This window comes from Osmerus mordax, chromosome 3, assembly GCF_038355195.1.
Source record: "Osmerus mordax isolate fOsmMor3 chromosome 3, fOsmMor3.pri, whole genome shotgun sequence".
NCBI lineage: Eukaryota > Metazoa > Chordata > Actinopteri > Osmeriformes > Osmeridae > Osmerus > Osmerus mordax.
In genome coordinates, this window is record NC_090052.1 from 5186713 (window position 1) to 5203583 (window position 16871).

Here is a 16871-nt window from a genome sequence, read left to right on the forward strand (position 1 = left end):
TGATGGGGTGGCCAGATGGATCCCTGCCTCAAGTCGTTTACCCAGAGACTGAGCTATTGAGCCGACGACGATGGCGACACTCCCAAGTACTAGCAGATCACTTCTGGTCTAGTTTCACCCGGAATTACCTCCCCAGTTTGCAAGCCCGACAGAAGTGGCACTCCAGCCCAGGGGAACTGGCTGAGAATTCAGTCGTTATGTTAGTAGAACCTCAGCAGCCCAGAGCCCTCTGGCCTATTGGTCGTATCATCAAGGTACATCCCAGCGTAGATGGTCATGTCCGATCAGTGGACGTGAAGATCAAGGAGCGGGTGTACACAAGACCCGTTGCACGGTTAGTTGCTCTGCCAGCCATACCAGAGGGAGAAGAGGACAGTACAGTGGCACCATAATAATCAGCCTTTCCAGGGTGCAAATATACCATGTACATTTGGGGGTGGCTGTAAGAAAGGCTGGCGGGTATCAGCCAATAACAGACCGTCTTAGTAAATGTATCAGTTAGAATCAGTTAGAATCATAGAGAATGACGGTTGGGTTTATTTCTTGCACTCGTAGTTTATAATCTTTGGTTCGGTAGAGTGCGTTCATGATGAAAGTAAATTGTTTTTTTTGTTGTTTGTTTGTTGTCCTCTGATTGTTTAAACATATTTCAATCTGTATAGTTTATAAATAGTCTCGGTAAGTCGGATCATTGTATGTGGAATGTTTAGTTTCGTTTTCAACAGTGATCGGAATTCATTGATATAATGTCAATAGACCATAATAAAATGTTTAATAATAATAGGTAACGTATTAGTCTTTATATTCTGTCATATGCTGTGTTGGGAGCATGATGGTAATTGTTTTACGTTCTGTGTTGTTTCAGCACCACTCTCATTTCACTGTCATGTAAGAAACTCCGCTAGCAATAAATCAGCAAAAAGAAAGCCGTTTGAAGAGTTGTGTTCTGACAGACACACCGGGAGCGAACACAAAGCACCAACCAGCTGCACATACACCCTATCTTAGTTTCTCACCTACAGTAAGGATACCTATAGCAAAAGGCGACAGACTCAGAATGTTTAATACCAACACACAGTGAAATATGTCCAATTGTGGTGATACACACATATAAACTAAAAGTATCACAGCAAACAGTAAACAGAACTCCAGTGCCCAAGCGCAGCAAACTACGTGAGTGTGGAAACACGTCTGCCCTACACTCAGAGACAAGCCCAGGAGAATATAGGCTACTATTGCATCTACACATGGCCCAAAAAGGTATAACAAAATCGAACTGATCGATGGCACACGGGTAGGATCAAAAACAGTGGCTAGGACAAGGTAGCCTGGACCTCCGTTCTATTGCAATTCTCAGAGCCCACAAGTCCTGCTCTCTGTATGTCACTTCTTCACACCAAGTAATTTGATTGTGGAAAACTACCTCCACCAATCCTTTCTCCCCAGTCACAATGTGGTATTCTGGACACTGATACCTGAAGCATCAGTAAGATCAAATGAATTATTGAATACATCAAAAATTAAGATAGTACATGGAATGTATTCCCCAATTATTATTTGTATTCTCTGGGTGGCATACATTTTTTCTATAATTTTGATAGAGAAAAAATCCCAATTAAACTGGCAAACTTGCATAAGCAGGCACTGCTGGCTTGGGAATTAGCTTATAACCACAACTTTTCACCTCATCAATATTTTGTATGGAATAATAGAGATATCTTGTATGAAAGAAAGTCAATTTTCAATCAAACATGGTTGAACTAAGGAATACTCACTGCTTAATTTCTTAATGTCAGCTGTTATCATACTCAGAATTCTTACAAAAGTGTCAGATTCCTGTGAAACCAAAAGATTATGCAATTATCTTTGATAATTGTCAATAATCTCAAGTAAAATGGTTTAATTGCTGCGATTTTCTTTATATCCGCTTGTTGATATAGACTTACAAGCCCCCACTTGCAGTGATACAATATTTATTGGTGATATTACCATCGTCAAAGATAAATGCAGTAATAGATATATTAGAAACTTACTAAAGAAGAATTATATGCTGTGTTCTACTATATTTTGGTCATTTAAATTTGAAGACATTAAGTGGAGAGAGGTATGGATAGTGCAACTTTTTTTAAATAAACAATTAAGTTAGGGAGTTTTCATTTATAATATTGCACATAATTTATCAAGTCAAGGGGGAGTCAGATACACCCTCCCCCTTATATATACTTCCTGTTACTGCTGGGTCCTAGTGCTACACCGTTACACTAATGACAGGGTCAGTAGCCCGAGTTAAGGCCGAATTATACTTCTCCGACTCCGTTACGGACATCGGACGGATTGGTTGAATTTATAGTACTCCGAAGGCTGTGGGTGCTGAAAACAATTCACCGCCACAAGAGTAGGTGGCGCAACGGTTTTTTGTAATCAGAATCAGAAAGGGATTTATTCGCCATGAAAGTTTGCACAGACAAGGAATTTGCTTTGGCAGGAAGGTGCATACAATAAACATATACCTAAAATTTAAATATGTGGACTAGCTATACTAAGGGTACATAAACTAGCAGTACTAAGTGGGATTAGAATAGAATTAAATATACAATAAAATATAAGTTGCCGTAAATTACAAAATACAAAATTATAAAAATACAAATATTACAAAAAATACAAATGTACAAGATACCATGTTGTGGTGCAGTGCAAAAGCAGAGTGTTTTAAGCAAGAAGTCATTTTGAGTCAGTGTGGTCCCTTGGCCTTGTTGAAGAGGCCAACAGCAGAAGGGAAGAAACTGTTTTTGTGGCGTGAGGTATTGGTCCTGATAGACCGCAGCCTTCTGCCGGAAGTAAGTCGTCAATAAATCAATAAAATACGCACATTTCAGAAACTACACTGCCCATTTCTCGTCACATTTTAATTCAGATGCTGATTTACATGTACTGTTTAGCTGAAATATGAATTGTAAAAACTTACAGCAATGGCGGTCAAAGGATTCTGTTCGTCCTGTTTATCACGGCAACCCCAACCCCGCCCCTGACGCAAGCGGTTCTTAATACGCACCAATCACAGCCAAGGGGTATCAGTAAAATGACGGACGGACAGACTGATAGTCAGGAAAATCAGGAGTTGCACGTAGAGCTTTCCGAGGGGCTCGGAGAGGGCACGGAGAGGGAATTCCTCGTCGGAGAGGGCGTTCCCTGTGTCCGTCTCTGTAAAAACGGAGAATAGTATAAATCGGCCTTTATGGAGGAAGGTTTTCTCAAAAAGTCCCAATAATATTCATGAATTCAACGACTGATTAGTAGTGCTGTGTCTTGGTCAACTCTAATGGGGTGGAGGGCTGTTGAAGACATGACTACAAACAAACAAACTGTGAAAAGAGATATGGCTTTGTTTAAAGCTTTATAGTCAGTCTTAGGTTTCAAGGTATCAAGGCAAATACAGCATATTATATGTGGGTTCAGTATAGTTCAATATGTTGAAAACATTGACCTTTTTAATCTCTTATGTCCTGAAATATGTAAGGATGCATATGCCATCATGCAGTGATGTGACCGTTTTGATGGAAGGTTCTCAAACTGCATTCATGTAAACTATTTTGACTCATGGTTAATGTAGCAGGGAAGTAGTGTCACAACTTTAATTTCCTTCAGGATCAATAAAGTGAATTAAATATAATGCTCTACATGAACATTGAAATACAATTTCATTCTGTATTTAATGATTTGCCATTCAACATGACAAATTATAAATTTTACTTTAGGATTAAGTATTGTGGTTACTGTTAATATAAGGCTTACTCCAACAAAAACATGCAACCAGAAAGGTATGCAAGACTTCAGACAAATCTTAACTGTCCTTTTTCTACAGTTAGTTCCAAATCGTTTGGAGGCTGCAAGAAGTGCTAAAGTAATGAGCCTTTTGACATTGCTTTTACACAATAATTCTGAGCTCCATTTATTAACAGACAATAACCATATTTGCATACCAAAGGACCATAGGGGTGAAGAGACGCAAAGCTGCCGTTTCCTATACCTGGTAAAACACCTCTTCCAGTAAAGATTTAGCATACAAGGTGGAAGCAGGCCTACGCAATCATACAGAAACATTTCCCATTTTTCTATGGTTTGTCTACGGAAACCCAATTCAATATTGTCCAGAAAGTCAAATAGCAGTGCTATTATAATCACTGCGTCAAATTAAACACTACCCTGGAAACTCAACTACTGGTCCAATCCAGAGTGAGAAGGTCCTTTTACCAATTAAGCTGTGAATTTAAATTAAGGACTCATGACAAATCAAGCTGGCAGAACTGCATGTCAAACACCCAACAAGTGTAAAACAATGTTTGGATAAAAGTGTGATCACCAACAAGCCATATACAATTGCATCCAGCAAAAAGAAAGTTTGCAAACCAGTAAATCAGTGTAAAGGTGAGAATTTATTAAAAGTTGAAGTCAAGTTGCACAATTACGTCAATAAGAATTGTTGAGTCACTTGCTACGAGTTCTCGGGAGCAGGTGGAGGGAGTGCATCCCTACTGCGAGACCCAAAGCCAGGAATCCTTCTTTGGTCCTCCACACTAACAGTGGAAGACTTGGAGGTACCTGCTAAAGCCGGTGTAACACTCAATTGAAGGGAAGCATCGTCCTTGAACATTATGTCGTACACTGGCTGGACCAACTGCTTACCCCTTGTTCCTACAAGTCTGAAAAGGGCAGCGTTAACGCAGGGTGGCCGGGGAACCTGAGGGGACCCGGGGGAACCTGGCAGACCGGGAACCTGAGGGGACCCTGGCAGACCGGGAACCTGAGGGGAGCCGGGGGAACCTGGCAGCCCGGGAACCTGAGGGGACCCTGGCAGACCGGGAACCTGAGGGGAGCCGGGGGAACCTGGCAGCCCGGGAAACTGAGGGGACCCTGGCAGACTGCGAAACTGAGGGGAGCCTGGGAAAGGGGGGTAAGGAATTTCTTGTGTCTGGGGGCCAGCTATTGTAGTGGCAGTCATTGGGAATGGTCCAGGGAACGTAGGGAATGGAGGCAGCTCTACTGACTCAGAATCTGAAGACCCTGGCAGCCCGGGAAACTGAGGGGAGCCGGGGGACCCGGGAACCTGAGGGGAGCCGGGGGAGCCGGGAAGCCCGGGAAACTGAGGGGAGCCGGGAAGCCCGGGAAACTGAGGGGAGCCGGGAAGCCCGGGAAACTGAGGGGAGCCGGGAAGCCCGGGAAACTGAGGGGAGCCGGGAAGCCCGGGAAACTGAGGGGAGCCGGGAAGCCCGGGAAACTGAGGGGAGCCGGGAAGCCCGGGAAACTGAGGGGAGCCGGGAAGCCCGGGAAACTGAGGGGAGCCGGGAAGCCCGGGAAACTGAGGGGAGCCGGGAAGCCCGGGAAACTGAGGGGAGCCGGGAAGCCCGGGAAACTGAGGGGAGCCGGGAAGCCCGGGAAACTGAGGGGAGCCGGGAAGCCCGGGAAACTGAGGGGAGCCGGGAAGCCCGGGAAACTGAGGGGAGCCGGGAAGCCGAGGTGAGCCGGGAAGCCCGGGAAGCCGAGGTGAGCCGGGAAGCCCGGGAAACCGAGGTGAGCCGGGAAGCTGAGGGGACCCTGGGAAAGGGGAGTAAGGAAGGTCTGGTGTCTGGGGGTCAGTGGGTGCAGTTATTGTAGTGGCAGTCATTGGGAATGGTCCAGGGAACACAGGGAATGGAGGCAGCTCTACTGACTCAGAATCTGAGTCAGTGAGAAACTGAGGGGAGCGGGGAAACTGAGGGGAGCGGGGAAACTGAGGGGAGCGGGGAAACTGAGGGGAGCCGGGAAACTGAGGGGAGCCGGGAAACTGAGGGGAGCCGGGAAGACCGGGAAACTGAGGGGAGCCGGGGAAATCTGGCAGCTGTGGAAACTGAGGGGGCCCGGGAAACTGAGGGGACCCCAGCAGCCCTGGAAACTGAGAGGACCCAGGGGAACCTGGCAGACCAGGAACCTGAGGGGACCCGGGAAACTGAGGGGAGCCGGGGGAACCTGGCAGCCCTGGAAACTGAGGGGACCCGGGAAAACCGGGAAACTGAGGGGAGTCGGGGAAATCTGGCAGCTGTGGAAACTGAGGGGGCCCGGGAAACTGAGGGGACCCCAGCAGCCCTGGAAACTGAGAGGACCCAGGGGAACCTGGCAGACCAGGAACCTGAGGGGACCCGGGAAAACCGGGAAACTGAGGGGAGTCGGGGGAACCTGGCAGCCCTGGAAACTGAGAGGACCCAGGGGAACCTGGCAGACCAGGAACCTGAGGGGACCCGGGGGAACCCGGCAGCCCTGGAAACTGAGGGGACCCTGGCAGCCCGGGAAACTGAGACCCTGGCAGACCGGGAACCTGAGGGGAGCCGGGGGACCCTGGAAACTGAGGGGACCCTGGCTGTCCTGGAAACTGAGGGGACCCTGGGAAAGGGGGGTAAGGAAGGTCTGGTGTCTGGGGGCCAGTGGGTGCAGCTATTGTAGTGGCAGTCATTGGGAATGGTCCAGGGAACGGAGGCAGCTCTACTGACTCTGAATCTGAAGACCCTGGCAGCCCAGGAAACTGAGTGGAGCCAGGGGAACCTGGCAGCCCTGGAAACTGAGGGGACCCGGGAAGACCGGGAAACTGAGGGGAGCCGGGGAAATCTGGCAGCTGTGGAAACTGAGGGGGCCCGGGAAACTGAGGGGACCCCAGCAGCCCTGGAAACTGAGAGGACCCAGGGGAACCTGGCAGACCAGGAACCTGAGGGGACCCGGGGGAACCCGGCAGCCCTGGAAACTGAGGGGACCCTGGCAGACCGGGAACCTGAGAGGAGCCGGGGGACCCGGGAAACTGAGGGGACCCTGGCTGTCCTGGAAACTGAGGGGACCCTGGGAAAGGGGGGTAAGGAAGGTCTGGTGTCTGTGGGCCAGTGGGTGCAGCTATTGTAGTGGCAGTCATTGGGAATGGTCCAGGGAACGGAGGCAGCTCTACTGACTCAGAATCTGAAGACACTGGCAGCCCAGGAAACTGAGTGGAGCCAGGGGAACCTGGCAGCCCTGGAAACTGAGGGGACCCGGGAAGACCGGGAAACTGAGGGGAGCCGGGGGAACCTGGCAGCCCTGGAAACTGAGGGGACCCGGGGAGACCGGGAAACTGAGGGGAGCCGGGGAAATCTGGCAGCTGTGGAAACTGAGGGGGCCCGGGAAACTGAGGGGACCCCAGCAGCACTGGAAACTGAGAGGACCCAGGGGAACCTGGCAGACCAGGAACCTGAGGGGACCCGGGGGAACCCGGCAGCCCTGGAAACTGAGGGGACCCTGGCAGCCCGGGAAACTGAGACCCTGGCAGACCGGGAACCTGAGGGGAGCCGGGGGACCCGGGAAACTGAGGGGACCCTGGCTGTCCTGGAAACTGAGGGGACCCTGGGAAAGGGGGGTAAGGAAGGTCTGGTGTCTGGGGGCCAGTGGGTGCAGCTATTGTAGTGGCAGTCATTGGGAATGGTCCAGGGAACGGAGGCAGCTCTACTGACTCTGAATCTGAAGACCCTGGCAGCCCAGGAAACTGAGTGGAGCCAGGGGAACCTGGCAGCCCTGGAAACTGAGGGGACCCGGGAAGACCGGGAAACTGAGGGGAGCCGGGGAAATCTGGCAGCTGTGGAAACTGAGGGGGCCCGGGAAACTGAGGGGACCCCAGCAGCCCTGGAAACTGAGAGGACCCAGGGGAACCTGGCAGACCAGGAACCTGAGGGGACCCGGGGGAACCCGGCAGCCCTGGAAACTGAGGGGACCCTGGCAGACCGGGAACCTGAGAAGAGCCGGGGGACCCGGGAAACTGAGGGGACCCTGGCTGTCCTGGAAACTGAGGGGACCCTGGGAAAGGGGGGTAAGGAAGGTCTGGTGTCTGTGGGCCAGTGGGTGCAGCTATTGTAGTGGCAGTCATTGGGAATGGTCCAGGGAACGGAGGCAGCTCTACTGACTCAGAATCTGAAGACCCTGGCAGCCCAGGAAACTGAGTGGAGCCAGGGGAACCTGGCAGCCCTGGAAACTGAGGGGACCCGGGAAGACCGGGAAACTGAGGGGAGCCGGGGGAACCTGGCAGCCCTGGAAACTGAGGGGACCCGGGAAGACCGGGAAACTGAGGGGACCCCAGCAGCCCTGGAAACTGAGAGGACCCAGGGGAACCTGGCAGACCAGGAACCTGAGGGGACCCGGGAAAACCGGGAAACTGAGGGGAGTCGGGGGAACCTGGCAGCCCTGGAAACTGAGGGGGCCCGGGAAACTGAGGGGACCCCAGCAGCCCTGGAAACTGAGAGGACCCAGGGGAACCTGGCAGACCAGGAACCTGAGGGGACCCGGGGGAACCCGGCAGCCCTGGAAACTGAGGGGACCCTGGCAGCCCGGGAAACTGAGACCCTGGCAGACCGGGAACCTGAGGGGAGCCGGGGGACCCTGGAAACTGAGGGGACCCTGGCTGTCCTGGAAACTGAGGGGACCCTGGGAAAGGGGGGTAAGGAAGGTCTGGTGTCTGGGGGCCAGTGGGTGCAGCTATTGTAGTGGCAGTCATTGGGAATGGTCCAGGGAACGGAGGCAGCTCTACTGACTCTGAATCTGAAGACCCTGGCAGCCCAGGAAACTGAGTGGAGCCAGGGGAACCTGGCAGCCCTGGAAACTGAGGGGACCCGGGAAGACCGGGAAACTGAGGGGAGCCGGGGAAATCTGGCAGCTGTGGAAACTGAGGGGGCCCGGGAAACTGAGGGGACCCCAGCAGCCCTGGAAACTGAGAGGACCCAGGGGAACCTGGCAGACCAGGAACCTGAGGGGACCCGGGGGAACCCGGCAGCCCTGGAAACTGAGGGGACCCTGGCAGACCGGGAACCTGAGAGGAGCCGGGGGACCCGGGAAACTGAGGGGACCCTGGCTGTCCTGGAAACTGAGGGGACCCTGGGAAAGGGGGGTAAGGAAGGTCTGGTGTCTGTGGGCCAGTGGGTGCAGCTATTGTAGTGGCAGTCATTGGGAATGGTCCAGGGAACGGAGGCAGCTCTACTGACTCAGAATCTGAAGACACTGGCAGCCCAGGAAACTGAGTGGAGCCAGGGGAACCTGGCAGCCCTGGAAACTGAGGGGACCCGGGAAGACCGGGAAACTGAGGGGAGCCGGGGGAACCTGGCAGCCCTGGAAACTGAGGGGACCCGGGGAGACCGGGAAACTGAGGGGAGCCGGGGAAATCTGGCAGCTGTGGAAACTGAGGGGGCCCGGGAAACTGAGGGGACCCCAGCAGCCCTGGAAACTGAGAGGACCCAGGGGAACCTGGCAGACCAGGAACCTGAGGGGACCCGGGGGAACCCGGCAGCCCTGGAAACTGAGGGGACCCTGGCAGCCCGGGAAACTGAGACCCTGGCAGACCGGGAACCTGAGGGGAGCCGGGGGACCCGGGAAACTGAGGGGACCCTGGCTGTCCTGGAAACTGAGGGGACCCTGGGAAAGGGGGGTAAGGAAGGTCTGGTGTCTGGGGGCCAGTGGGTGCAGCTATTGTAGTGGCAGTCATTGGGAATGGTCCAGGGAACGGAGGCAGCTCTACTGACTCTGAATCTGAAGACCCTGGCAGCCCAGGAAACTGAGTGGAGCCAGGGGAACCTGGCAGCCCTGGAAACTGAGGGGACCCGGGAAGACCGGGAAACTGAGGGGAGCCGGGGAAATCTGGCAGCTGTGGAAACTGAGGGGGCCCGGGAAACTGAGGGGACCCCAGCAGCCCTGGAAACTGAGAGGACCCAGGGGAACCTGGCAGACCAGGAACCTGAGGGGACCCGGGAAACTGAGGGGACCCAGGAAACTGAGGGGAGCCGGGGGAACCTGGCAGCCCTGGAAACTGAGGGGACCCGGGAAAACCGGGAAACTGAGGGGAGTCTGGGAAATCTGGCAGCTGTGGAAACTGAGGGGGCCCGGGAAACTGAGGGGACCCCAGCAGCCCTGGAAACTGAGAGGACCCAGGGGAACCTGGCAGACCAGGAACCTGAGGGGACCCGGGGGAACCCGGCAGCCCTGGAAACTGAGGGGACCCTGGCAGACCGGGAACCTGAGAAGAGCCGGGGGACCCGGGAAACTGAGGGGACCCTGGCTGTCTTGGAAACTGAGGGGACCCTGGGAAAGGGGGGTAAGGAAGGTCTGGTGTCTGTGGGCCAGTGGGTGCAGCTATTGTAGTGGCAGTCATTGGGAATGGTCCAGGGAACAGAGGCAGCTCTACTGACTCAGAATCTGAAGACCCTGGCAGCCCAGGAAACTGAGTGGAGCCAGGGGAACCTGGCAGCCCTGGAAACTGAGGGGACCCGGGAAGACCGGGAAACTGAGGGGAGCCGGGGAAATCTGGCAGCTGTGGAAACTGAGGGGGCCCGGGAAACTGAGGGGACCCCAGCAGCCCTGGAAACTGAGAGGACCCAGGGGAACCTGGCAGACCAGGAACCTGAGGGGACCCGGGAAACTGAGGCGACCCGGGAAACTGAGGGGACCCAGGGGAACCTGGCAGCCCTGGAAATTGAGGGGACCCGGGAAAACCGGGAAACTGAGGGGAGTCGGGGGAACCTGGCAGACCAGGAACCTGAGGAGACCCGGGGGAACCTGGCAGACCAGGAACCTGAGGGGACCCGGGGGAACCCGGCAGCCCTGGAAACTGAGGGGACCCAGGCAGCCCGGGAAACTGAGACCCTGGCAGACCGGGAACCTGAGGGGAGCCGGGGGACCCGGGAAACTGAGGGGACCCTGGCTGTCCTGGAAACTGAGGGGACCCTGGGAAAGGGGGGTAAGGAAGGTCTGGTGTCTGGGGGCCAGTGGGTGCAGCTATTGTAGTGGCAGTCATTGGGAATGGTCCAGGGAACGGAGGCAGCTCTACTGACTCAGAATCTGAAGACCCTGGCAGCCCAGGAAACTGAGTGGAGCCTGGAAACTGAGGGGAGCCGGGGGAACCTGGCAGCCGGGGAAACTGAGGGTAAGGCAGAATGTCTGGTGTCAGGGGATCAGTCGTTTCCGGAGCACCAGGTGGAGATATGCAGGATACTGCAAACCGTTGGCCATTCATCAGCAGGACAAGAACATAGACCTCATCCTATAAACACAAAAGCATTAGTGGAAGACCCAAATATACCGTACACATATTTGTGATCAGAAGTTGGCACTAAACCTCCATCTTGACGCAGGGTTCTTTGTAAGGAGCCCTGATCATCAATCTGCTAGAATGCGATGCCACAGTAAATCCACAAAGTTGTCTGGATGACAGCAGGGGCTCCCATACGTTTGAGACTAAATTTAAGAGTTAACCATTAGTCTTTTAGCAAATGGTTGTTGAAATACAGTACATGAACTTTGATTCCAAAAATGAGAGCAACTGCTGAAATGTACCTTTTACAGAGAGTGCATCTGCTGCAATATTACCCATATTCAACACCATGCCTTTTCGGAGACAGGAGACTGACAGGCGAGGAGGTGCTAGAGGACAAGACATTGTCATGGATTCCCCCCACAGCTTTAGATGCAGTACATGATCACCACCCTGTTGGAAGAGTAGGCCACTTCTCAAATTCAACCAAATAAAGAGGGGTGTGTTTAGTCTGCCATTCCTTCATTAAGAAATACCTGCTCAGTAACATGGCAGCCTTGGTATGGAGCTACAAAAAGCACATCTCTGCGTGACCTTCTCACAGAGAATCCACACTGAGAAGGCATCCGAGTCACAGGAATGAGAGTCCCGTCACCTGCAGAAAGCAGATTCTCAGATCAAACTACTCGCCGTTTTCACCGGAAAACCACGGAAATGCATCATTGATCTCACCATTGTCTACCAGAAAATGGGGAGTCTTCCCTCCCTTGACCCGCAAGTTCATAGCATCATCAGCGCACTGCACCGAAGGTCCCATGCGATTTAGTTTAGCGTTCATCAACAGGTGCCGAGCTAAAACAGTAGGGATTAAGTTACTATACTGGAGGAGCCGCTAAACACGTGTTGGCTAACTTGAGATACTGTGTATACTCACAAGCCATGCCTGTGGTTTGGTTAGCCTCCCGACCATCTGAATCAAAGGCAAGAGAGCCGTTTCTAGTTATGACGCCAGTCGGAGTGGACTCTTTCGCGTCACGAAGAAAGTCTCTTCTAAATTTGGTCCCGAATGCCGTCGGATCGGTCTCTTCATTTGTTAACCTAAATGTGCTCCCATCTCTAATACTTCCATAGGAAACTGCTACTAAAGAAGTCAAAGTCCTCAGTACTAAGATGCAAAACTGAACATTATTCCACGGCACCATGTTGAACAGCCTCTCAATGCCGCCCTACCAACATAATATCAATACACATTTCACACAGCTTTAAGATGCTCTCTCAAATTGGACGACCAATCCAATTTGAGGTGGGCAAGCCTTCGTTCCAACGCACCTGAAGTGCAGTTGGATCATCGTTAGACGTGAAGTGACTTTGTCAGTGATTGTTGCGAGTACAGGGGTTTGTACACGTGGATCCTACCAATTGGCAATTTGTTTGGTCAATTTAGTGCTGATGAGCTCATGCCAATCCGACTCGGAAATTGTATAATTATTACTTTCAACATCCAATTATTTCGTTATGTCTGTTTTTGAACTCACCGTTTGCTTCTGAAATATTTATGATAGCATTTTACAAGATTTCATTACGATGCTCACGGCGTTGTACAGATTGCTTTCAGGGTCCGTGTAGGCCTACCTGGTGGCCATTGATTTTTCAATTTTGCAACCCTTGTTGACAAACGCAAAATAGGGCTGTAATATCGTTTTGTCACTTTAGTTACTCAGACATACATTTAAGTAGGATATAACGTCTTGTTTTGGGTTGTTTTCGTTTTTTGGGAAATAATGAAATCACCATATAACACAAATGGTATAACAAGCCATTAATCGTTGTTTGGATTATTCCATATCCTTTATGCTGGTATCTGCAAAAAATGAAAAGCTCGTTTTGTCCATTTCGGATGTCAGAACCAGATTATGGGGAAATGCTTGGTTTCCGTTGTTTTGTTTTATTTTGGAATCACGGAATAACCATATAACACAAATGGCATAAAGAGCCATTAATCGTTGTTTGGATTATTCCATATCCTTTATGCTGGTATCTGCAAAAAATGAAAAGCTCGTTTTGTCCATTTCGGATGTCAGAACCAGATTATGGGGAAATGCTTGGTTTCCGTTGTTTTGTTTTATTTTGGAATCACGGAATAACCATATAACACAAATGGCATAAAGAGCCATTCACTCGTTTCTTTCATTGGCCGTATTATGCATACTGGCACTCGTGAAAAGGAGAGAGAGGGGGAGAGATGTGCAATGATCGGAGGTGTTACTATTTCCGAACACCAGATGGCAGCAACGACTATCTTTTTTTTTTTTACCTGTGATCTGTTGGCCTACTATCCGGACGACACAGCAGCAAGTTCTTTAGTAGAAGACACACACACCAAGGTGGATGCACAAGTAGACCGAGTTTGCTAGTTGCTACTTAGTTAATTATCACTGCAATCTGCCTACCTTCGAGGACCTGCACACCTCGAGGACCCTGAGGGGAGCGAGGAAGATTGTGCCGACTCCTCTCACCCTGGACACTCCCTGTTTCAGTCACTCCCCTCCGGCAGAAGGCTGCGGTCCATCATGACCAATACCTCACGCCACAAAAACAGTTTCTTCCCTTCTGCTGTTGGCCTCTTCAACAAGGCCAAGGGACCACACTGACTCTAATGACTTCCTGCTTAAAACACACTGCTTTTTGCACTGCATTACAAAATTGTATCTTGTACATCTGTATTTTTTGTAATATTTGTAATTTTTGTATTTTTATATTGTAAATTACGGCAACTTATATTTTATTGTATATTTAATTTAATTCTAATCCCACTTAGTACTGCTAGTTTATGTACCCTTAGTATAGATAGTCCACATATTTAAATTTTAGGTCCCTATGTTTATTGTATGCACCTTCCTGCCAAAGCAAATTCCTTGTCTGTGCAAACTTTCATGGCGAATAAATCCCATTCTGATTCTGATAAACAATGATCTTTGATGAACCCAAGTTTAATATAAACTCCTCAAAAAAAGTTATTCGGAAACGTTATTTCGGTCGATTATTCCTCCCCTTCAGTAATACCAATTGGTATTGTATTTTATATCGTTGGAAAGCCTGATTAGTCACCTTTACACACAGCCCGATATTGCCTGCTCTTTCCAAAATCTTAAAAAAGATTATTACAAAACAGCTAGTAGAGCATCTGGAAAGCAATAAACTTATCAACTCCAAACAGTTCGGATTTAGACCAGGGTACTCTACAGAAATAGCTAACTGCAACCTTACCGAGAACATCAAGAGTAAGTTGGACAAGGATAATGTTGTGGGAGCTGTGTTTATAGACCAAAACAAAGGACTTTGACACAGTGAACCACAATATACTCTTGAATAAACTCACCACCTTCAACTTCTCTGAACATGCTATCGACTGGTTTGCATCATATCTGGAGCATAGAGAGCAACGTGTTAAAATAAACACTAAACTCTCAACGCCACTACAATCCACAATGGATATCCCACAGGGCTCCATCTTGGGGCCTCTGCTCTTTAGCTTAGACATAAATGATTTACCAACATGCTGTCAGTCAGCCAATTGTCAAATGTATGCTGACGACACAGTAATTTATGCATCAGCCAGTATAGCAAGTGCAGCAGCAGCAGAGACCCTGACCAAGGAAATGGAGGGTATATCCCAGTGGCTCAAAGATAACCATCTGACACTCAACGTCAAAAAGACGGTATCTATGTGCTTCTCTATAAGAGGGAAAGCCAAGTGTCCTATAAAAATAGACCAAGGGGCAATAGAGGAAGTTGAGGAATTTACATTTTTAGGTATTATTTTGGATTCCCACCTCAAATTCAACAAACACATTAACAAACTCTGTAAGACTGTCCGGACAAATCTGAACTGTTTCAGAATAATAAGGCATCACATACCTGTCAAGGCAGCTTTACTGTTTTTTCATGCTATGATACTTTCTCATGTATCCTACTGTGTTACTGTATGGGGTCAAGCTTCCAAGACAACAGTCAAACCCATCACATCATTACACAAACAGGCCTTGAAAATAATGGATCAGAAACCAACAATGTGGCACCACTGTTTGATTTTACAGAAATACAATCTTTTTAATTTTGATAGTTTTATGAAGTTCGCTTTTCTTAAACTGACTTTTAAATGTTCCAATAATTTAGCTCCATCCGTACTCTGTCCTTTTGTGACAAAAACAAATACAAGAAGAGTGGCCACTAGGGGGGCAGTGGGTGGCAACTGCATAGTAGAGGTGCGCAAAACCACTTCCGACCAATCATGTTTTTCAGTGATAGGGACCCATTTATGGAATAATTTACCAACTAAAATAAAAACACAAACCAAACTGAAAACATTTAAGAGAAAGGTGAAACACTGGCTGAAAGAAAACCAAACATGTAGCCACTAAGTCAGGTCCATAAAGGCAGGAGCACACAGTGTGCCTCTGTTGTCCCTGTTCTAATGTATTGTGTTTTACGTCCCTGTTGTAATATATTGTGTTGTTACGTGATGTGCTGTTGTGTGTAATGTGGTCATGAATTTGTGAAATGTTGATATACAGCAAATGTTTACTCCTCGACAGGTCTGCAAACGCCTTTGTAAACCGAGATTTGTTAAAACGTTTGTTAACCGAGACAATCGTTTTAACAAATCGAGGCGACAAAGCGTTTGCTGACCTGTCGAGGAGTAAACATTTGGTTTCTTAAATACTACAACAATACGTGGGAAGATCCCAAATCAAACACGTCGAATCTGGAGCAGCCGCCATGTTGTCCGAGCAATCAGCTGCACTTGCACTGGTGACGTCACTACATCTCCAAGGCAACATATCAACATCATCAATTCGTCTTCTGTCTGCTTCAGATACTTCTTTAAAACGGGAAGCGATTACGGGGCGTTTTCGGACCTGTGCAAAAACCATATTTGGTTGTTTTAGTTTTTTGGGGGGCAATTTAGGCTACTTTGTTGGCGAGCAGATGCCACGTCGTTAAGGTCAATGGCTACATCTCCAAGGCAACCGCTTGTTGCAAGGTCTGTAAAAACGTTTATTTACCTCTGCGAACTTTCAGGAGGTATATAAATGGATTTATTAACTTTTGAGAATGTCTTCTGGACCAATAGGAACAGCGTATTGGTCCAAATATTACACTAGTATATAAGAAACTAATATATTGCATCTGCTGCATGATTGTGTAACTCACACTATGCAGTAAAATGTATTTGCCTAACTTTTTAGAAAGGTCTGACCAGGGACTGGGGTTGCAAATTAGCATATTGGCTAAAAACCTTTTATGCAACACATCTACAACATTATCTATGTATATAATAATGTGCGCTGCATTGTCCCTGACAAATAAATACAAATGTCGGGCAGTCTTATGGGGCTTTTGACAGCTGCAGCCGTTTCAACAATTTTCCAATAAAATAGGGTACCGCCCAATCCAATCAGCAGAAAGCCTGTAATCATGGTTCCGAATAGAAAGATGTCTTCAACGTCCTCCACGGAAAGCACCGCTAGGCACACGACACTTGTCCCACGCGTCCATCGAGTAGCCAGCAGCGAACGTCCCGTCAGGGCAGTTAGGTTCCCCCGAACCCAAGCGTCTCTTCGAGAAGATGGTGTCAATTGCATTTAGAGACCAGCTAACCAATTCCATGCTTCTTGCTTCGGAGAGTGATATATTATACAGTAACATTTGCCATTTGGTTTGTCTACGGAAACCCAATTCAATATTGTCAGAAAGTCAAAGAGCAGTGCTATAATCACTGCGTCAAATTAAACACTACCCTGGAAACTCA

At 49.5% G+C, this 16871-nt stretch overlaps 1 protein-coding gene across 1 annotated transcript; it reads right to left on the reverse strand.

Annotated features, from left to right (window-relative positions):
- Positions 1 to 4715: 4715 nt before the first annotated feature.
- Positions 4716 to 10430, reverse strand: LOC136940244 (collagen alpha-2(IV) chain-like). Its single transcript, XM_067232294.1, has 10 exons — positions 8402 to 10430; positions 7715 to 7842; positions 7503 to 7570; positions 7331 to 7395; positions 7128 to 7243; positions 6969 to 7036; positions 6718 to 6796; positions 6522 to 6589; positions 6004 to 6147; positions 4716 to 4837 (listed from the first exon to the last, which is right to left on the reverse strand). The coding sequence occupies exons 1-10, from the start codon at positions 10178 to 10180 to the stop codon at positions 4716 to 4718; spliced, it is 2637 nt and encodes an 878-aa protein (XP_067088395.1). The 5' UTR covers positions 10181 to 10430.
- Positions 10431 to 16871: the final 6441 nt, after the last annotated feature.